Source organism: Balaenoptera ricei, chromosome 2 (assembly GCF_028023285.1).
Source record: "Balaenoptera ricei isolate mBalRic1 chromosome 2, mBalRic1.hap2, whole genome shotgun sequence".
NCBI lineage: Eukaryota > Metazoa > Chordata > Mammalia > Artiodactyla > Balaenopteridae > Balaenoptera > Balaenoptera ricei.
Window position 1 is genome coordinate 135948942 of NC_082640.1, and position 24100 is coordinate 135973041.

General features: G+C 42.2%; 1 protein-coding gene across 1 annotated transcript in view; it reads right to left on the bottom strand.

Moving 5' to 3' along the window:
- MDGA2 (MAM domain containing glycosylphosphatidylinositol anchor 2) overlaps window positions 1-22034 on the bottom strand; it is an 822473-nt gene extending 800439 nt beyond the window's left edge. The window contains exon 1 of the mRNA XM_059915690.1: window positions 21641-22034. Coding sequence (XP_059771673.1) covers window positions 21641-21920 — 280 coding nt within the window. The 5' untranslated portion in view covers window positions 21921-22034. The remainder of the gene's footprint in view (window positions 1-21640) is intronic.
- Between the last annotated feature and the right edge of the window lie 2066 nt (window positions 22035-24100).

Below are 24100 nucleotides of genomic sequence, written 5' to 3' on the forward strand. Positions count from 1 at the left end.
TTTGATGCTTTTGAGGAATCAAAGTGGAAATGTGAAAGAGGCAGTTACCTGTGTTGCTCTGGAGCTCAGAACAAAGATCTGGTATGGAGTACAAGTCTGCAGGTCATCAGAGGGAGATGGTTTGTAAAACGTCTTAAGGCAAGAAGGTGCAGAGTGAGGAGAAAAAGAGCGACAAGAACAGAATTCTGAGAATCTCTAATATCTCGTGACTAAGAGGAGGAGGAATTAGCAAAGGATACAGATAAGCATTATCTATGAAACAGATTTCTTTGTTAGAAAATATTATTATTTTCTTTTACTATGAAGTACTATTGGAACATCTCAAATTGTTTGGAATAAGGAAGGATATTTACAGCAAACTTAAATATGGCCAATATTCCTCTCATCTATTATTTCTGAGAATAAAAGTTCTATATAGACGTAATAAATTATTCACAGAGAAACCTGAACTTTCATTATATATACATAACAACCAATAGAAGTATCAAGTGATACACAAATGTTCTTAAATTCTGCATAAACAAGACTAACTCCAATGATGGAAAACTCACAAGGTAATTTTCCTGCATCTGAAAAGATCAATTTATTCAACATCTATAATAGGTACACATTTTAAAATAGAATTAGGCTGTAATTTACAAATGTAAAACTTATGAAGATGCCATTAAAATTGCTTCAGGTTTATATAATTACTTCTTGAGGGAAAATAAGTCCTGTAAAATATCGGCAAAACAGGAAAATGGAGGTTGGGTAAGAAAACAGTATCTTATATTTCTTTAATAATTTTTAAAATTGCAAAGATCTTTTCAATATCATACACACACACACATATTTCTCCAATAACTGATAATGGATAGTGGAACAAAATATATATTAATTTTTTCAAAAAAGTAAAAATGAGTAAGAACTATAACTCACACTCTGAAATCAGGATCTCAAAATCCCTAAAGAGTTGGCACATAAGGCCAAAATACCACAGAGGGTAGTTGGAATTCTGAGCCAGATCCGGCTTTCTGACACACCATCTAATCTCCATTTTCATTCCCCTAACTTCCAACAACCAATTCATGGCACACTGGTGGGTATGGCAGATCCTTATTATACAGTGAGAATCTTAGATGGACAAGAAAAAAATTTCAACATAAGAAAAACTGACATTGCTACAGTTAAGGTCCTTTAAAATAAAAGATTCATTTCCTATAGACCACAAGAAACACAAGACAGTGGTAACAAATTTCCCCAGAGAAAAGAATTCATTCATCAAAGCAATGTTGTGGAAGCAACAGTTCTTTGCTGAGATTTGCTGAGATCTGTGATGAGGATTGCTTGAGCTTTTCATAGTTTTACCTCTGTCTTACCTAGGTGAACTGAAATGATGATATACTAGAGGAAGGTGTATGCAATGCCTCAGGTATTAAGAGGTTGGGGTAAGTAGCAACTACAAGGAGTGCAGAATTAGATGGTTATTGCTGGGGACTACCCATGCACTTGAGAAAAAACAATGGAAGGCTGGCATCAATTTATTACTGTGGTTGGCAGAATACTGCCCCCTCCTCAAAGATTTCCACATAGGTTGCAAGGCAAAAAGGAATTAAGGCTGCAAATGAAATTAAGGTTACTATCAGCTACCTTAAAATAGAAAGAACATCCTGGATTTTCAGGGTGAGTCCAATGTAATCAGAGGTAGATGTGACTATGGAAAAAGGGCACAGAGAGATGCAACATTGCCAGCTTTGCAGATGGAAAAATGGGCTATGGGCCAAGATATATGGGCAGCCTGTAGAAGCCGGGAAAGAACAGGAAATGGATTCTCCCTTAGAGCCTCTAGAAATTAACACAGCCCTGCTGACCCCTTGATTTTACCCCACTGAGACCCATGTCAGGCTTCTGACCTACAGATCTGTGAGAGAACTTTTATTGCTTTAAACCACCAAGTTTATGGTAATTTGTTAAAACAGCAATAGAAAACTAATACAATTATCAATTTAAGATCAAGTGTGAAAGCCAGAGAATTTTCTTGTCAGTAAATGGAAAAAATCTCATCTCCTTACAAATAGAAGGTAAAAAAAATTCTTGAGGGTCAGGTCCAGAATTTAATTATAATGTTAGGGGCTCTAGATACAGATGAATTCAACTAAAAAGTCGGCTACTTCAAAATAAAGGGCCGAGTTGGGAAGCTGTGGACCCTGGAGATTTAGGAAATGAACATCGGGTTTGACACATGCAACAATCTTGATATCAGGTTCCCTGGACCATGTACGCCTCAAGAAGTGGCACAGTCCTCCCCATTAGAGACTAGTGCTTCCTACTTCCTCCTTGATTGAAGACAAGTCAAATGACAGTTCTCCGCAAGAGGACATGAGCCTCACTGAGGAGTTGCCACCGTGTCCTCTCCTGCCTAGGTCCACAACTAGGAATAAGTCACAGCTGGCTGGGGAAGCGCTGAGCCTGCAGAGGGAGGAAAGGGACAATGGCCCACAAGACCCACAGGACCTCGCCAACACTGCCAGCAGAGCTGTAGAGTAACTTCAGGGCTGAGTATGAAGATGCTTGAGTCTACAGGGAATGGGACATAAAGTTGGATCACTGAGAGTTCATTGATACAGAGACCTCTGTCCAGTAAGACAAAACTTTTCTCCCTTAGAAACTAACCCTAAAGCCCACACTGGTAGCCAATCCAATAGCCAGGGTTAAATTAAAACATAACCCAGGCATGGAGGTATTAGAATTGCCAAGGAAGAAAGAACACTATGCCCTGAAGGAAGTGGATTTAGCCAATAAGTACTAGCAGGAGCTGGAAGAATACGCAGGCAAACAGATTCTGAAGGTGCTGGATTAAGATGGGAAAGAATAGAAAGCTGGATAAGGGAGAGTTTTTTGACATGGGAGTACCTTCCTGTGACAAAGGATTTATTAACACCCGAGTGAGGACCCCAGGAAATGGTGCAATAATACTAGTAAAACAGGCTTGCAAACCTGGCTTGCAAGTGACATCCCTTACTAGGTGAAATAGAAATACCGGAAACAGAAACATGGCATGTAATGGAAAAGTAGATCAAAAGACAGAGTGTGTTTTATTCCTAGTAAGGGGGATAGGTATGTGCTATTGTAGTCAGTTTATTTATTGATTCCTGAATTAGTTGGCAAGAGCTGCCATAACAAAAGAGCTGCCATAACCACAGATCGGGTGGCTTAAACAACAAAAAGTTATCTTCTCACAGTTCTGGAGGCTGGAGGTCCAAGTTCAAGGTGCTGACAGGACTGTTTTCTCCAGCGGCCTCTCTCCTTGGCTTGCAGGTGGCAACCTTCTTGCTGTGTTCATACCTCTGTGTGAGTGTTTTCTTAGTATCTCTTCCTTTTCTTACAAGGACAGCAGTCCTCTTGGAGTCCCCCTCTTACGACCTCATTTGTCTTTAATTACCTTTTTAAAGCCCTAATCTCCAAATACAGTAACATTGAAGGTTAGGGCTTTAACATATGAATTTGGGGGACATAATTTAGTCCATAACAATCCTCTTGGAAACCAAATGTATAATTGGTCAGATGTAGAAATACAATGCATGACAATGGAGTATTTTTAAATGTTACCAAGACTACTAGTTACTTGGGGGAAGGGGAAAGGGGTTTCATTATCTCTGGGCTGTCCAAAAAATGGGGCTAACCAGACCAAACACTATACTCTTATCACAGAGTGACTAAACAAAGAATATTTCTAAAAGGTTAAGAGAGTGGGAAAGCTTGAGTACATATACTATTTAAAGCCAGAGAAATCAGCAACTGACTATGTCTGCACCAGTGAGAGGGGTTTTGACATTGCTGAGGTCAGGACTGACAGTAGGAGATGTCATTACAGACTTGGATTCCCTGACAGCAGTGGGAATGATAGGATCTCTAAATAATAGAGGCCAGTTTGAAGCACTTAAGCATCAGTAGCAATGTTGGCACAATTAATCATAAAAAGCAGCAGAGTGGCAGCCAGGGTGAGGGGAGTCACTAAAATGCCTATTATCCCAACCCTAAACCAAGATAGCAAATCACAAACAATATTGTTTATCAGAAGGAATGGAAGATACTAGTGCCACTCTTAAAACCCTAAAGGAGACATTATGTCCTAATTTTATTCACTAGTCTGCTCAATACAACAACCAAATGGATGATAGAAGATGAGAGTGCACTACCAGATATTCAACCAAGTAGAAGCATCAATCACAGGTGTGTGGCTAGTTGTGGTATCTTTGTTAGAGCAAACTGATACAACTTTAAGTAACAGTAATTGATAATTGGTCTAGCAAATGCATTCTTGTCCATCTTTATCAAGAAGAAGAACCAGAAGCAGTTCTCACTCACATGGGGCAAACAGCAGTATACATCTACCATCCTGACCCAAGACTATAAGTTTTTCATCCTTTGCCATAATATAGTCCATAAGGATATGAACTTACTGGACATTATGTGAAACATTACATTGGTACATTGGTCTATTATATCAATAACATCCTATTAAGTGGGCCAGATAAGCAAAAATTGGCAAGTACTTTAGAAGCCTTGGAAAAACACATGTGCTCAGAGTATGCAAAATTAACATCTTACCAATGAAAGTTTTAGGGCTCTAAGACCTGAGTAATGCAAGGACAACTCTTCATAAGGAAAGGACAAAATATTGCATCTCACATCGTTCAACAATAAGAAGGAAGCAAAATCTCTAACAGGCCTCTTTAAATTCAGGAGGGAACACATCCTATGCTAGGAATACTGCTCTGGTCCATTTACCATGTGTGACAGAAGGATGCTGGGTTGGAATGGGGCATAGGGAAGTCAAAGGCTTTGCAGAAGGTACAGGTTTCACTGAAGAAGTCCTGAAGCTTGGGCCATATGATCCCACAAACTCCACGATATTAGAAGTATCTCTGGTGGGAGAAAATACCATATAGAATTTATGGCAAGCCGCAGCAAGAGAATTACAGCATAAACACCTAAGGATTTTAAGAAAGCCCATGTCATTTGCAAGAGAGAATTAAAAATCATTTGAAAATAGCTTATAAGGTACTACTGAGCCTTGTTGAGGCTGAGTGCCCGACCACAGGCTATCAAGAGACCATGTAGCCAAAAATGTCCATTATCAGCTGGATTCTGTCAGCCAAGTCATGCAAGATCAAGCAGGCCCAGAACTAATCCATTATTAGATAAAAATGGTATATTTGGGACTGAGCACAAGTAGACAGAGAATGCACCAGTGAGCTACATGCAGAGGAGGTGGTCCGGACCCCTACAACTACCCTGAATAATGAGCACTGGCTCCCTATCCTCAACTCCTACCTGTGACTGCATGGGAAGTCCCTTATAATCACCAAGTCCAACAATGGTCTACAGATTGGTTTGGCTTGATATGTGGTACAAACTAAAAAGGAACTGCTCCCCACTAGGGGGTGCCTTCAAAGTCAGTGGTGAGGGGAAATCTACCCTCAGAACATGGACAGAACTTCAGGGATCATACACTCTGTGTGGAAAGAGAAGTCGTTGAGGTAAGAATATATACTTACTTACTTACTTGTTTATTTATTGGCAGTGAATAGCTTGGCTGGTTGGTTGGCTGGATACCTGGAGTGGGCACAAAGTAGACAGATCTTTGTCTACCATGTTATTGCCCCCAAGAGAGCATCCACCATGAAAGAGTCATGTTGCAGACTGTACTTTCTACGGAAGGCTGCAAAATTTTCTCTAATCACACACATCCTTCCTCCAATGTGAACTTGGCACTCTTCCCATCAACTAGTGGGATTTATAGTCCCTTCCTTTCAACCTGGGTGAACATTTGTCTCTGCCTCAAACAAGAGTATATAGAATTGATGCACGTAGCTTCCCAAGCAAGATCCCAGGAGACTACTTCTATCCTCCTGGGATACATGCTCTTAGAATCCAGCCACCATGCTGTGATGAAGCCCAAACGATGCGACAGCCCACATGGAGACACCCCATATAGGCATTCTACCTGCCAACCAGATGAGGTCTCAACTGTCAGTCAGCCAGAATAAAGATGCCTCCAGATGATTCTAGTTCCTAGATGTCAAGTCACCCTCTGCCTTCAAGTCTTCTCAGGTAAGGGTCCAGAAACTATGGGGCAAAAATAAGCCATTCTGACTGTCCCTTGTATGAATTCCTGGCCCACAGACTCCACGAACATAATAAAGTGGCTGTTCTCTACCACTAAGTTTGGATAGCTTTTTACAGAGTAATAGTAATTAGAGTAAAGCAATAAACAGCCAAATAGACATAAAGACTTGACCAGTTGACATCAGTCAGCTTGCCATCAGTCACCTCAGTGTTGTTCAATAGGTGCAAGGAGAAAGCAGCCACAGTGAAAAGTAGGGACACTATGCATATATTGAGTAGCATAGGCTCCCATTCATAGAGGCTTATCAGCTACCGCTGATGCTAAATGTCCAACCTACCAGTAAGAGAGACCCTGACATATACCATTCCTCAAGGAAACTAGCCAGCTATTCAGTGGTAATTGACTACATTGGACTCCGTTCAGACATGAAGGAGCAGAGAGTCATCTTGACTAGAATTGACACATATTCTGGATATGGGTTTATATTTACTGCCTACAAGGCCTCAGAAAGCACCTCAATCCAAGGGCTTTCAGAATATGTAATCCACCCAAACAGGATCCCTCATAACACTGCACTGAACACAGGGATCCACTGAAGAGAAAAGAAAGTACAGCAATGACTATGTGATCATACAATCCACTGGTTATACCACATCAGGTGCCACTCAAAAGCTGCTGATCTTGGGGCCTTCCCTGGCGGCGCAGTGGTTGAGAGTCTGCCTGCCAATGCGGGGGGCACGGGTTCGAGCCCTGGTCTGGGAGGATCCCACATGCCGCGGAGCAGCTGGGCCCGTGCGCCACAACTACTGAGCCTGCGCGTCTGGAGCCTGTGCTCCGCAACAAGAGAGGCTGCGATAGTGAGAGGCCCGCGCACCGCGATGAAGAGTGGCCCCCGCTCGCCGCATCTAGAGAAAGCCCTCGCACAGAAATGAAGACCCAACACAGCAGTAAATAAATAAATAAATTAAAAAAAAAAAAGCTGCTGATCTGATAGAATGATAGAAGAAAGAGCATCTAATAGAGCAACTTGGGGATAATACCCTGAGTGGATCAGGTACCCACCCCCAGGATGTAGTATAACCCTAAATTAATGAGCATTATGTGGAACTGTGTCCCTAGCAAGTAGAACACACAGGTCCAAGAGTCCCTTTACCTTCACTCCTAGTAACCCACATGGGGTATCTGTGCTTCCAATCCCCATAATTATAGACCCTGTGTGGCTAAGATTCCTGGTTTCCAGAGGGGTAACACATCCCCCAGGGAAAAGAGCAAGAGTCTCAAACTCCTGTGACAATTGCCACCTAGCCACTGTGGGTTCCTTGTGCAAAAGACAAGCAGGCAAGAAAAAGTCACCTTTCAGGCAGGGATAATTAACCCTGATTGTTGAGAGAAGGCAAGACTGCTATGAACTCAATGTGAGGAGGGAAGAAGACATCAGGCACCCAGGTGACCCACTTAAGTATCTGTTGGTGCTCTCGATTCTGAAAGCAAATGGACAAATGCAGCAGCTGTGGAAGCAGCCTGAAAAGGGCATAGAGACCAGGATCCCAAGCCCTTCAGGGTCACTTCCCCAACCAGCCCATTAGAGTTGCTCGTTGGGGGTAAGGGAGATCTAGAAAAGGTGGTTAAAAAAGGGATGATGAGTATCAGAGATCAGGAGCAGCAGCAGGGGCTGAAGTTTACCCCGCAGACTTTCTTCTTGTATGTATCCCTAAGAAACGAGGCCTGCTCTCAGAGGACCAGTTCCCAGAGGGATGAACTTTCATAAGCAAGCAAATATGAACACCACAGGGGTGATGTCTAGAAGATGTGATGCACCGTCCAGAACCCCTTCTGCATGAAGGCATTCATTCCCCCAACTCCCAAGAGTGTTACCTTCTGACTGCTCACAGTTGAGTTCCTCCCAGGATTTGCCTTCAACCCAAGGGAACCTGAGATATGTTGCCCCCTCCCCAGGGGCAGCCCACACCCAGTGATGGGTGGAAAAGGGGGTGAAAAGGATTTTTTCTCTATCTGGGACATCTCTGAAGGTCTACCCCAACTTCACAGTACCCCATTTGCTCAGTTTAGGACTCTGCTGTAACTGAATCGCAGCTCAACTTCTCCCCCCCGCTGAATTCCGGCCCTCTCCCTCTCTTCCAGGTGGTAGTTCCAAGAGCACTCCCTCTGAAACCACCTGCATGTTAATCTGCCTCTCAATCTCTGACAAGCAGACACCTCATCCTGCCTTGATCCATCCTACTAATTCCCATGACCTGAGCCCAACTATTTTCCTGTAATAGCAATAAATTGATTCCAGCTGATTCTGCCTATTTTGGGGCCAATACCATGACCAGACTAACTCACCTGTTCCTCCACATGCAACTTCAAATCCAATCCCCCCAGAGCAGCACACAATAGTATACTGGAAGTTTGCTTTACTGGTTTTCATTTATTTGCTTTATCAAACACTTCCCATTTGTAGAAATGCTGAGTTTTTCATTAATAATGAGAAAACCTCTGCAATGTCATAATTATTGTTGGAAGGATGACAGCTATGTACAATGAATGAGAAGCAGTCAATAGTTAAGCCACCAGAAAAGATTCTTAGAGCAATTTTAAAATAATCTTTAAAAATATCTAGACTTTACCTTTTGTCACAACTAAAGATATTTAAATAGCATTTTCAAGTTCATAAGAATCTCTATTCCAGCTTCTTTTAGACATTTAATTGAATTAATATTAATTGTTAATATTTATAATATCCAATTAAATGATAAACCATAACATACAGATGCATCTTAGGTATATAATTTTATACCTAATCATTAAGACACTATCCACCTTCATCCAAAATAGATCATTGCATCCAAGGTATCATAAAATACAAAAATTAGAAGTAAAGAAAGACATAAAAACAGGGTGCACTATTTTTTGTAAGTACTCCCAGATATATCATTAAATATGTGAGGTAGGAAAAACATACAATCTATGATTAAACTCTTTTGAACTTTGATTTGACTCATCTCTTACTCTATTCCTTTACGAAGGCTTGCAATTTAATTTGAGATTCTTAGATTGCAAAATATATGATGGCCCACTCCATTTCACAACATTATCACAATTTTCAGTGTGCAGAAAGTCATAAACCACTAGTTTCAACTATCTGGCTTGAGTATGAAGAAGCACTCTTTAGAGAAAAATTCACAAAATCGATGTTTCTCCATATTCTTAAAGAGGTCTGACTTTAAAACACAACAATCACAGCACCCAGTTATACTAAGAATTAATGAATTCCGCATTGTGCATTGTGAATGTATAGTGAATTTCAGGGCACTGCTCTTGCAGCCAGACTGAATTAAGAGTTAAAGTTCTAAAGCCTCAACTGCCTCTGAAAATTTGGGGGGTGGTTATCAGTTAAAGAAAACATCAGCTGTTTAGAAATGCATGGCATTACAGCTGAATATAATACCTTTCCTGTTCTCGCTTGAAATGGTTTCCTATCGAAGCAGTTTCTGTATCAATCACACAATAGCCAGAATGGTACAGGGTTATACTATATCACACAATAACTACATTCAAAAAGCATAGGAAAAAAATTACTTTTATAGCAGCAAATGCTGTAGCTAAAAGCCTAAAACAAATCACCAAACTGCACTAATTTGTAAGCTTTGAGGTTTGAGGAACTCCCTGGCAGCTAAGAGAAGGGCAGAGCTTGCAATCAACTGTCCTCTTGAGCACAACACGATTTTCAAGAATAGAAACCCGCTGATACGCTGATATAGTCTCCTCAATTAACTCTGCAAAAACTGCCCAAGCAATACCCAGAGGGAACTCAAGGCAAAAATCAGGCCAAATATCACACTTAACTATCAATCTTACCAAGGCCAGTGATTGTTAATCAGCCTGGGGGAAAATAAAGTAGTACAGTTGACAGTTTATTTTTTTTATGAGCACATGCTTCCTATTTTACATGGAGGAATATAACTACTTCTGCAGAATATCTAGTAGAGCCATGTCTTCATTTTTACAGGTCACTAATTATGAATATGCTTAAAATATCCTACTAGTCCAAAAATAAATTATACCAGAGAGAGTCCTCAGTATGGGCATTTTGCTTCTAAAACAAAAAAAAAAACCCAAAATTATAAATCATATCTTCTTTTTCCAAGTAAGAAAATTATGATACAAAGTGCTGACATTAGCTACCTATTTATATTTCTCAGGCAAAAAGCTAGAATTTATCACCCAATCGGCATTTCAAATATAGACTGAGATGTCACATACATGGCACAAGATGATCCAGGTAACTTGCATGGCTTCATCATAGTGGGTATAAACACACATATATGAATATAATTTAATAATACATATAAGAATATATACAAATATTTATTTTCATATACACTTCATATGTGATGTCAAATTCAGCCACTGGTAACTGTATGGTAGTTATTTAAACTGTATGAGTTTCAGATTTCTCATCTATTTCATTCAAAGATTAGAGTATGACATAATGTATAAAAAACTCCTAGTAGAAGGTGTGACATATAGGAGGCACTTGAAAAACAGCTATTATTCTATGAAAAAATTACGATATCCTATGTTTATTTTTCAATGACAGATGGAAAAAGAGAGCAGATAACCCAAGTTAATTGAATTTGGTTTACAGATATATTTTAGAATCCATACTTGAAGACAGATATGTCTTATGCTCTAAATTCCCACTTAAAAGAGAGGAAAGACCAGTATAAAGACCTGGCTAATAGAGCAGGAGGCATGGTCTTTTGAGTATGCAAGTGACACTGGGCTTTAAGTGTATACATCACTATAGTTCAGGTAAAATAAACTTCACGTGTATTGCTCTTATGCAGCTAAGAAACATTTCTGTCAATTGCAAAGATATAGAAGGAAAAAAGTAATGAGAGTTTCTGAAGGTAATGTTGGAAATTGGTGAACAATACAAACATGAATTATCACAAAAGATATCTAAAAACAAAATGAATGTTAGATGAGAGATTGCATGCCCTCCTGTCAACACTGAATCAGAGTCAGCTTTGCAAGGGAAGCAAGAAAGCCATCCAATTCCTTGTCTAAAGTTCAGCCGCTACTCCATGAGACCCACTCCATGAATACACAGATACACCCACATATCCACACACTCATAGATAGTTAATATATATGAATATATATTTTAGAGTATATACACATATATTATATATACAAATATATATGTGTAGTTTATGTGTAGAAAGATAGATATCTTCTTTACACTTTCTCTGAAACTGGAGAGGTGATTAAACTTAAAAGGTTTCAAAGTACTTCTTTGCATAAGTAAGCTTAGAGAATTAAGGCATTAACGAGTGAGTTTTCAATGATGACAGAAAATTAAAAACTTAAATGCTTTTTGAAATATCAACTAAAATCATACAATGATAATAGAGTTCAACAGTAAATTATGAAATCACAGGAAGCAGGAAGAAGGCCACTTTTAACCCCAGCTGCTGCAACTAGAGGAATGTTTGTTAGTGAGATACAGAAAATCATCAGAGGATAAGTAGCCTCTGAGTAAAATGGCTGTGGCCCACTGAGAATTATTCTTGTCTTAGGTAAAGAGGGGGAAGTTTCTAAACCCCAATCTTAGCAATATTACAGGGTCAGAATGGAAGAGAGCTGCGCCTCCTTAGGCAATTACACTTAGATGAAGCTACACATGACAAAGTAAGAACAAAATTAGCCCAAGATTAAGGTTTGATTAATTGTGAACTAAGACTGAAAACTTTAATATTAATACAGCAGCTCTGTACAAAGAAAGGGTACAGGTAATATAGTCCAGTGTGAAACATGAACCAAATGAAAAAGGTAAGTAAATAAAAGAATGAGGGGAGAATCGCAATAATGGTGTAGAATAAGCCATGAAAAAGAATGAACAAGTTCAGAACCAGGATAAAAACAATAACTATACAACTTCTTGATAATAACTTCATTAATTCTGAAATACTACCAGGATAAGACTGACAACTCAAAAACTACATGTCAGTTAAATCTGTGCATGTCACAGAGTCTACTGTGTGTATATGCTTAAGGTGACATGCTTAGCAAAGCCAATATTGTTCATCCCTCGTAGTGGGGAAAATTATTCTCAACTAATAATTTTGTTGCCTGTTTAAAGTCTCAAGTAAAGATGACCTTTTGGTTTGGTTACAGAATATTCCCAATATATATACCAATATTCCCAACCAATAACTAGCTAATATTCTGACACTCAGAAAACTAGCCTAATGAATTTCTTCCATATAGTTAGTTATATGAATGGGTATTATTGAGGTGAACTACCTTTCACCCTCAAAAAATAGAAAATAAGTGTTTACCAAGGATAATTAAAATCCATTATCTATAAAAATGCTTTCTTATGTATGTAGCTGTTACAGTGTAATGGTGAATAAGGTCCCAGCCTTTTCAGTTAATTTTATAGATTTTTTTTAATGATTAGGTGACTAGGTGGGAAACAGTAATTTTGGTCACTTTGGGACCAAATACACAATAAACTTGTGATAGCCCCACTTAATGATTTATTCTCATTTTCTCTGGTTTTATTTTTAAATTACCAATGACTTGTAGTCTCACAAATATATCCCTATTTGTATCATTTTTAGATTAGTCTCGAAATGGCAGGACATTGAGACTATTCTCGCTCCTTGGTACAAAAGCAAGATTTATACATATATGTGAACACACACATATATAAATATACTCATGGTCATAAGGTTTAGGCGACACTGTCTCTGGAGCTCTTAAATGAGGGGGGATACCAGCTCCCCACCCCCACCATTAAGGAGCAAAAGGAGAAACTCCAGGGTTATATGGATTGAGAGAAGAAGACTAGCCTGAGGAGCAATACCAGCCACATGTGCATACAAGATGCAATAGCAAATGGCATTGTCATGCACATACTAATATTACATACGCTGTTTAAAAATATACCACTTGAGTTATTTTCTGATAGACTGACAGATGGGAATTATTTTTTCCAGAGAAAAATTACTTGCTCCCTGTTACTTCCAAGCCCCTTACTCTGTTCTGAGAACCAAATGGCACTCCCACTAGGAGGTCCAATTGTTGGACCACCTGAGTGTACTTTTTTAAGAAGATAAAGGATGCTTGCTATGCGGTCTCCCTCTACTCCAGATATAAAAATGCAACCAGACTTTTTTATTCTTGCTGTTATTTACATTTTCTCTGTATAACAGCCCACTTTCCTAAGAGTTTATTAGAGATGGAAACTGAGGGATAAAGAGACTAAGATTTTTTTTTGCATCTGGTCATGGAGTAGAGCAGCAGGTGAACAAGAAGAAAGCCCAAGTTCCCCAACAGTTTTCAACCACATTATGCTGCCTTGCACAAGAATAAAAAAAAATTATAATGAAAGCACATACCTCTTTTCATAAAGGCAACGCATTCATCTCAGTGGCTGTCTATTTGTAAAGAACAACATGGACTCTTAAAAAGGCTTTGAAAAGTCTTTGACCTTAACTCCAAAAGGAGCGGCCATGTAAGTTCAAAGCTTCCCAAGTTTGCGTAGAATTGAGGAGGGCTCAGTATCCTACAGGAACTTTAGAGACAACTGTCTTAACTCCTGATGAGGTCAAGTGGCTCCACACTGCACACACACAAACCTAGGAACTTGGTAAACATAAATATCTGAGCAAGTTCCAGAGTATCACATAGTCAAATTTATTTCACAGACTTACAGACTCCGGGGAAGAGGGAGTTACCATAGGTTAATGAGGGATACATCTTTCTAGTTGGGACAAACTTTGGAGAAATTGCTTAGGCTTAATACTAGACACGTACTGCAGGGTTATTTTCCTTTCTGCCCTATTATTCTTGCAGCTGGGATCTGTGCTTTAGCACTGGCCTATCCTCCCTCTTTATCTATATTACATCAACCTACTTTCAAGACTCAAATCATGACGTACCAGCTTTTTCAAGTTTCCTCCAACCATGGCAGCTATCAATGCTCTCTCGTCTTGCACAAATATTTGTATATTTCTCATAGTCTTATTTTGTTTGTTTTTCCATTTGGCTTTATCTTCTTAATTAACTAGTAAACTCTTTGAGTTCACAGCTCTTACTACTTAGTTACATGTTTAATCCATAGAAGTTATACCTTAATTTGCTGACTGAAGTTACCAGAACTTACCCACAATCTGACCAGAATCTGTGTACAATTCCTACTGAAAATTTCTGAAAAGTTGCATATCTTCCTCAGAGTTTTATATCCTTCTCAGGAGACTCGTGGGAGCCTCCCCCTCTTCAGTAGGAAGTGGACCCGAGGCAAGGCCTGGACCAAATTCATAGCTCCACTCAGAAATAACAGAGAGAATGCCCCAATGTTTAATCTGCGCCTATCTCTCCTTAAGTACAATCAATTGGCAGGTAGGATAATCTGGTCCACTGGGACCATAGGCTCTGCTTAAGAATTCCTCATCTTTCCATCTTTCCCTTTCAAGAGAACAGAAAAATCTCCCTGAGGTTGTCATTCAGTCAAATGGCAGACATTTTTTTTTTCTTCCTCTGTTTGACACACATGAACAAAGTTCTATCTACTTCAGAAAAAAAATTGTTTGCTGTTTTGCTATTACTTATAGGACAGATATATTTTTCGAATGGCCTTTTCAGGCCAGCATTTGATTTCCTACTCACCTCATTGAGATTTCAATGCCCTTTGTGCTGTCCTTTAAGACTGTGGGAGGCCTAGCTATGAACCAACCCTTCCTCTTTCAGACATATATGTTTCCCTTTCCACAGAATCACTTCATTATTTTTATCCCTCTCATTCTTATTCCAACAAAACAGGACAAGAAATATGCTGCTTGCGGATATGGTAACATGTCACATATTTGACCCCATCTGACAACCACACAATAGTCCTTGGTATAGTTTTGACAGGGAACAGCAAGAAACTGATGTCTCCTATTTTTATGTAAAGTTGTAGAGGTAGCATACTAAAAGACAGAAAGAAAAGTTACGTCATAATTTCTAACACCTTTGCTCCTACCATAATATGTCTTTAATTGGTAAATTTATAGTAAATGTGTAAGAGCCAAAAAAAATATTCCTAACATTTGAAATCCTTTTCTATGACTGTGAACTCCTGGGGAAAGTATGATTTAGATTATGAAATGGAAATCATCTTTCTTACTGAATTCAATCAATTACATCCACAGGAAAGGAAATAAGTGTTTTAAAACACAAGATAGAAATAGTATCTTGGAAATAGTATCTTGGCATTAGTATCTTGGAAAAGTAGTAAGAAACCAATATAAGAGAGGTTAATTGGGATCAGTTCAAGGTCATATAAGTTAAGAAAAAAATGGAATTGTACTGGTATAAAATGGGAAATAACTAAGTGCATGATCCAATAATGGAGATGAGGGATTTTAGCAAGGTGACAAAAAAATATCCATCCAGTGAATGAGCCTGGATTGTGGAAAAAAGAGTTGTGAAAGAAATCTCACGAATCGGATAGGACCACCATCAGACTAGCATAATATAAAGCCATTGTGTCATAAATTAGTGAGATGATTTAATGCCATCGTAAAGTCTCTTCTGATTTTATGATTTTACAGGGCCAAAAGTTTATTAATTGGATTTGAAAATAAAAATAAGATACAGTGGCCTATAAATGAAATCATTTCTTCATTCTGCTCTAAGTAATATATTTACATTGACAGTCACTGAAGCAAAGAAATGAAATTTCATTTTGAGGGACTATTCAGTTAATGGCAATTACAGTGAAGCTAAAAACGTTCACCCTATTCACACTTGAAATGCATTCAATATAATACTTTGCTTGTCCTTCCAAAATAGCCAAAAGGGAAAGTAAGATCTTCCCCCAATTCAACTGGGAGCTGATAGCACATTCCTTTAGTTCACTGCAGCTGCCAAGAGCTCAGTTCCAGGACTAGGCGGGTATAACTGACTCTTTGCCTTTGACTTTGTGGGTTTCCAGCCTTGAGCCCAACTCTTCCAAGACTCTTCCCAAAGCATGAGGACCAGGCCAGAGAACATGAGTGATGAATTATCTCAACAGGTGGAAAGCAATCCAAGATCACGGTTCCTAACACTGTGTTAAGACATAAACTGAACCCACAGGCTCATGCTATTAGTTGCATCCCATGAGCCCTACCCCAATCACATTAAAACAGCATTTTAAAAGAATACAGAGCACATTTTTCCCAGAAAACCTGTTTCTCAAAATAGGTTTAAGGTGGTTTGCCTTACAAAACAAAAACGAAAATAATTTTACAATATCAATAAGAAGAGCTGGTATCAGAGACAATAAAATTAAGCCAAGATAATGAAGATCATGAAAAATGCCTTCCTTGAATTTCTTTTATGACATCTATTCACCCTCACCGATTTGTTCTCTAGAAAATGATTCCTTAGGCTTAATGTTCAACCTGCTCAATCTAAAGTACTTAATAGCCCACTTAGGGGCTTCCCAGGGACAAACAGGACATGAGCAAGTAACACTGTATAAAATAATCTGCTCATTTGTCATGTGAATTCTCAGTAACACGACCAGTAAGGACAACCTTGAATGTACAAAAATAATCTCAGGATACAAAGGACAGCCCACTTTTCCTGTGATGGTGACCAAAGTGGTGATGATCCAGGGTGCGCGCATGTGTGTGCGTGTTCTCGCGTGCACATAGGGACAGTGCGGTGAGGAGTGGGAAGAGAGAAGGTTAAAGCTAACTGCATATGACAGAGCCTCAGATTTACCCTTTTTTAGCAACACTCATTAAAGTCATCTCCCACAGGCTGACACCCTAAATATGTGTTCAGTCAAAAGCAGAATCTGATCACAGGGTTTCTCCAAACTCATAACAGGACAAAAATCACAATTCAATGCACCTTGGGATAATTCTGCTGTGAGGATGGAAACATCCTGGGACTGGATGTAATGGTCAACTGACCTGCCAGAGCACTCTTATCCCTTTGGGTCAATCTGTACATTTAGATTCAACCCACTGACAGTCTGAAAGATCTTCCAGATCCTTCCTGTCTACCTTATCCCCTGGTTCTCAATTCCACCAAGTCTTTTCTGTCATCTACTGCCTGGGGTGTCATTCTTAAAATTTATGAGACTAATTGATATTACTTGAATTGAGAGAATATAGCTTGCTAATTTGTCATACACATGTGTTGATAAACTTATTCTATTTATTGCTTTCTAGCACATCCTGCAAGCTATTTATGGGCAGTACATTAATTATTTTAGGACACCAAGTCATTGGTAGATTTGGCTCCCATTAAAAACTATTTAGACATAGACTTTTATTTTGTTTTTCAATTGCAGTGGGGATTTGTCCTGTGCTAATGCAGTTATAATCTTTTATTAGCCTCCTTGGAAATTAAGGGTATAATAGGTCAGAAGTAAAAATACAGTGTGTGTCAACGGAGCAGTTTTTTTCTTTTTAAGCAAGACAACTGTGAAGTTTACAGGAGATATGATTCTCAAAATTATGTAATTATCAACACGTTCTCTAAAAAACACAGTTAAACATCCACAGAATAACTTACAAAGAAAACTTTCAAAACTAGGAAAAATACTTTCGATCACTCAGCTCTAAGTACTGCAGTCGTATACACCTAGCTGGGGTTTACATTGTGACCCTTGATGCTATGTTTAATCAGTTATCCTAAACGTAATGCAATGGGTTTAGTGCAACAAAATTAACAATGCCAAAAATGGATACCAGTTCACTGTTCTTTAATGACTTTTTGGTTTTCAGTGAAGTTTAATATAGTAAAAAGAAAATTAAAATAAAACTTTAAACTTCCAAGATTATTTTGAGGAAAAAGCTTGAATACCAAAAAATTTCTTAAATTAAAGAAGGGAGAATATATAACTTAAGAAAACTGATTTTAAAAACTACACAGGGAATTCCCTGGTGGTCCAGTGGTAAGGACTCCACGCTTTCACTGCCATGGCCCCAGGTTCAATCCCTGGTTGGGGAACTAAGATCCCACAAGCCTCATGGCATGGCCAAAAAAAAATTTATTAAAAAAAATTAAAAAATAAAAACTACACAAATATAGATATCTACAGGGAAAAATGCCATTTTTAAAAAATGTTTTTTAATGACATCATAATCATTGGTGGAGGGTAGACAGGCAGATATAAATCAAAAGATAATCTCCCTTACCCAAATGCCACATATACACAAATCTTAGCTACTGTGCAGTAAGTCTGCTAAGCAATATCCCCAGATAAATGACAGTAAGTCCCTAGGTCTATAGCAGAAACTTTTATACTTAAGTAGTACACACGGTACCAAGCTGATCAAACACAATAGGAAGAAGATTACAGTAACTCAAGACAATATAATCTATATATTAAAACAAATAGTCTCAATTACTTAAAAACATCTGAATTTCATGCTCAGAATTTTCCAGGCTAGCAGTAGAAGAATGAAGGGCTGACTAGCTATTTCAAAGAAGAAAGGTTACAATGATATATTTCTAAATCATGTAATTAGTTTTAGCCTACAGTGAAGTGATTTTGCCTGAATTACCGATAAAATAATTTTATTTTCTCTTGAACTTAGCTACTAGAAAACAATATTAAGAAATAATACTTTGTGTGTAGCACGAATGGTTTTACATCTGGCCAACACAGGCAAATAAAGGGTGACAGGGATACAGACTTATGCTAGCAAAGTTCCTATCTAGGTCTTTGAAGTCTCTGTTTATAATTGCACTGCTTTTTTAAATTAATCATTTTCCAGACTCATGTAAAATGTTCAAAACACACTTTATAATCTTACACTAACTCTTACGTCTACGTCCTTCTTACAGTTAATCAATATTTTATACCTAAATAAAAATAAAATCTTCTCTACCCCATAAATGCTTCCACAAAAAAAAAATAAAACTACTTCAGGTTAAGAAAGGTCATGGTTTACAAAGTCAAAGCAATGAAATGTGAAGTTTTATCAGTGGTTCTCAGACTTTAGCATGCATCCTAATCATCACCTGAGGTGAAAAAAACAGAATGTGGATCCCACACTCTGAATTTCTGATTTAGAAATCCTGGGAGGGGTCAGAGAATTTGCATTCCTAACAAGTTCCCAGGTGATGCTAATGCTGAAGGTTAGGGATTCCCACCTTGAGAATCTAACTTCTGTGATTTGTAAGACATATTTGAAAAGCAATATATAAATATATTTTTTCACCCACCTGATAGCTATGACATTTATAACGACTAGAGATGCTGACTAATTTTCAAACAAAGCCAATTCTACTCCTAGCTAAGTGACTAATAACCACATCAATAGTAAAAGAAAAAAAAAAAGACCACCACCTTCACAACCATCAGCTCAGCAGCAGAAATGCCTTCCCCCTTATTGTTAAGCAGCATGGCCCAGGACTGTTTTGATGCAATTGTTCTCTACTTGTCTCCACTCCTACATCTTACACTTTTCCACCGCCCAGCATGAGACTTGCCAGGACAAACAATCTGAATGACAAACAGTGACAGAAAAATGGAACCCTTTCTAATCAAGACAGTTCCAGAACATCCCCTACCCGCCCCCCCCCCCCGGATTTTTCTCACTTCTCATTATCTCCTACACACACACACAAACACACACATTTAAAAAACAAAACAAAACCAAAAACTTTTTATTTGAGCTAATCTAAACCAATGGGAGAGAAATAAAGACTTGGACAAGCAGAGTTCAGACTCACACTAGGGAACAGCTCGCTGAGAAGGTTCCATCTTACCTGCAGCATTCCTCCATCCCTAGAATCCCAGCCACTCTCAGCTTCGGGACACCAGAGTCCAGCAGAAGTCAAAACAGCACTAAATGAATTCCTGCTCCGCTCAAGGCCTCACCTCCTGCCATCAGCCAAGCGGTTTAAGCCAAGAGGTTCAAGACCTCAGCATCTCTCCTACACACACCAGCAGCAGCGGTACCAGCACCACCACCACCACCAAGAAAGCTCTCTTTCATTCGGGAAAGAGGGAGTGAGGAGAGAGGGGAAATTAAGATGCTTAGAGGTGGGAGAAAGTGAAGATCTCTTGCCCAGAGCCAAGGAGGGAAGTAGGAAGACAGGCAAGGGGAGCGGCCGATGAAGCGAAGCAGAGGCCAGAGCTCGCCGCTCCTGACCCTCTCCCCACCAGCCCCCAGCACCGCTCAGCCCTGGACAAGACACCGCGTAGAGAGTAAAGGCGGACCTCCCGCCTCGGTTCCCAAACACCTGACCACTGCGCACTCCACGTTCCCAGACAGTTTGAGGGCTCAAGGTCCCCCTGCATCCGCGCCCACTCCCAAGTCACTTCTAGGGTCTGCGCTTCCACAAACACTCATGCCCTTTGCCCGGGGCAGCCGGTGCCTAGCACTGCAGCGCTGGGGTCCCAACCCCGAGGGAGACCAAGGGCGAGCTGCCAAATTTCCAGCACACACTTTCTCTGGATGTCGGCCCCAGCCTGGGAGCTGTGGGTGAGTCTCGGCCTGCTGTCCCCTCAAGGGCTCTTCTCCTAACCTTCCCACCATACCTCGAGAACACAAAAGTTATTTTTTCCTTTGTAGCACCGCCTGCTTATCCCAGGAGAAGACTCACATTTGAGCCAGAGAGAGAGAGAGAGTGTGTGTGTGTGTGTGTGTGTGTGTATCTTTCAGTCCCGAAAACCAAGGGTGCCAACTGCTGACAGGCGAAGGAACCTGGATTGGCTCTTGAGGACTTAAAAACATCCGAATTAACTAGCTCATCCTTCTCTCCGTCCTAACCCTCCCAGACCTGCGTTTTCCGGAGAACTGAGATTATGTTCCTGTTGCAGTGAGCTACTGTCCTGCCCCGGAGCCGAGACGCGCAGACTTGGCCGTCCGTTCATTCATGCATTTGCTCATCCATTCACATAAACATGTCCCTTAATTGTGTCTGGCACCGAGAATCTTGCCTGCTATTTTCCCCTCCCCAAGTCAGTGCTCATGGCAACGGTTGGTGCAGAACGCAACTCGACTGTCAACCCACTTCCTGAGCCGGAAAATCAAGTCAAGTAGGCATTCAATTCTCCCCACGCCCCCCCCCAAGAAAAAGGAAAAGGAAAAGAGAAGGCTGAGGGACGGGGCGGAGAAGAATGGGGAGCTCACTGGGGTCACATTCGAAGCTTCCCTTGGGAGGAAACCGCGGCACCGACACCAAGGCATGCAAGGAGCCAAATCATTATTAAATCAAAGACAGCTAGAGCTCGGGTCCCCAGGGGGGATAAATCAAGTGCAAAGCCACTTATTCGCACGAGTGCTGGGCTGCCGGCTCGACCCAACTCCGAGCCCGAGCCGAGGCGCTGGGAAAGCGGTTCGCAGCCCGATTCGCAGCGCGCTCGCCGCCTCCTTATCGCTCCCAATAACGTGAAGTGGAAATCAAAAGCCACGCCGGGAGGGGCCCCGGAACGGCGCGAGTCGTGCATTTTCGCTCACCAGCCCATCTTCCCTAAGAATCACAAGGTCACAATAGCGTCGCGATTCCACTCACCGTACACTCCTTGGCCGGAGATCCCCTCCAGGAGGACTGTCAGCAGCCACACGAGACCGTACACTAAATCCATCTTCACGTGAACATGAACATATCCAGCCCAGGGGGGACGCAGCAGGACCTTCTGGAGGCCGGCGGCCAGCCGGGCGCGCTCCGCTCGCTCTCCAGCCGAGCCGAGGTCCCCGGGAACCGCTCGCGGAAGAGGAAAGCGCAGTCCGTCCGTCTTTCCCCGGCGGCGGCCGTGAGCGGAGCGCAGGAGCCCCTCACACCCCACACTCATGCACACACACACACACACACTCCCACAACACAATACCCTGACACAGACTCACACGCACGCCTCACTCACACTGGGCGCCTGGGAAAATCGCAGACGCCGGGGAGGAGCAGGGGGCGTGATGGGAAGCGGGGCCGGGAGGCGAAGTGTTCTTCAGGGGAGCGGGCTGGAGTCTCCGCAGCGGCTGCGGCGGCGGCGGCGGCGGCGCGCTGGGCCGGCGGCGGGTGCTGGCGAGGGGCCGGGTGTGCCGAGCGGTGCGAGCCTGACGCGGGCAGCCAGGGAGCAGGAAGTGGCCTCTGACTCGGGGCACCGAGCAGGGGCTTCCTCGCTTGGGTTCGCCTTTACAAAGTAACTCGCGAAGGTCCCCGGAGGAGCGTCAAGCGGCGGCAGCGGCCCGCCCGCCCGCAGTCCGGAGCCCCCAGCCCTGCTGTCTTGCCTTCCCCCATTCCATCAGTTGCCATTGCAACGCCAATCCTGTTACACGATACAGGCTCGCATCGCCGAGCGGGGAGAGGAGGAAGAGGAGGAGGAGGAAGAGGAGGAGTGGGGCTAGGGGCACGGGGGTGGGGAGGAAGGGAAGGGAGGAGGGGGAGGAAGGGAAGGGAGGAGGGGGAAGAAGGAGGAGAGGGACCGACAGGGCGCAGAGTGTGAGTCTGGAGCTTTCTCGGGCACCAGCCTCAGCCGCCGCCGCCGCCGCGGCCACCTCCACCGTTCTCCAAAATAGCCTTTAGCGCCACGCCAGCGAAGAGGGGGCTCAGGCCGGCCGCACCAATTCCGGGAGCCAAAAGCAGAGTCCAGGCACCGTCCCTTGCAAGAGACGGAGAATGCCAAGCAGAGAGCGGATCGCACACACGTCTACGCGTGCCCACCGGCACCGCGCGCGTCCTCTTCGCTTCCGCGCTGCCCCCGCCAGGTGGAGGGGTGGGGGCGGCCGGGACAGGCGGGAGTTTAGAGGAGGGCGCCGCAGAAGGGGTTCCCCGCCTGGGCTAACGTAGTGCTGGCATCCGGAGATGAACGCGGGAGCGGCCGCCTGAGGACACCGGCTGCGTGGCCGCCGTTCGGGCCCCAGCTGCGGCGGAGGTGCCCGGGCCGGGCGGCGAAGCGCCGAGGGCTCGACGCCGGCCGGAATCCCTGGGTGTGCGCGGGGGTGCGCGCCGCGGAGGCGGAAAGGAGGAGGAGGGCGAAGCGGCGAGTGGGTCTGCGGGGCTGCCGAGCTGCCGGGCTGCCGGAGAGGAAGGCTGTGTGTGGTCACGTTGTGCGCTACGTGCTGAGAGCGCGAGCTTCTAGCCGCAGCCGGGCGACGTCAAAGCCGGGTGCGCGGCTCAGTCGCCTGCCTCCGCGCCTCCTCCTCACTCTGCCTTCCTGTGTCAGCCGTGGAGCTCATCAGTATGGACAGTGCAGAGAGGCTCCGCGAGGCCGACGGCATCCGGCCTCCAGCCTTCCCCGCGAGCCCCCCGTCCCCCCACCTCCCGGAGCTGCGCGTCCTCGGACACCGGTTATCGTTTCCGACGCCGCTGTTGGCGTTTGCACGCGGAAGGGCCAGCTACCACCTTAGACCCCGGGTAATTACAGGACACACCATCCCCTCCACTCCGCCCAAGGTCTCCCGGGATCCGTTCCACTTGACTAGAGGGCAGAACCGGCCACAGCACTTGGAAACAGCATCGTTTCTTCCCCATTTCTGTCCTTTTAAATGGAAATACGGTCGTCACAGCAGTGAAGGCTCTAGGGGGAAAACACTAAGAGTTCAGAGCTTAGCATATTTAATACGCAATGTCTCCTACTAAAGTTAACCGCTTTGAAAATCTTTTCTCTTTTGTGACAGAGGCTCTCGAGGAGCTTAAGAAATTCATAGTTACAAAAGGATTAGAAAATGCAAAGCATCTATAATTTACATTGGAACTAGTGTAGAAATAGTCCACCGAAGATTTATAGGGGAAAACCGGTAATATAAGTAGTGGTTTCTGATTTGTCTCTGTAGCCACAAAAATTAGTGCTTCCTGCACGCAATCCACTTTGTCGAATATGTTCTTCACTCTTCAAACAACATATGGATAGGGAAGTGATTAAAATAGCTAAAAACGTGCATTTATACATGTGTTTAAAAAAAGTAATTGCTATGGAAAATTTGGAGCATAGTATTCATTTATCTGCTCCCATAATAGACTGGTATAACACACTGC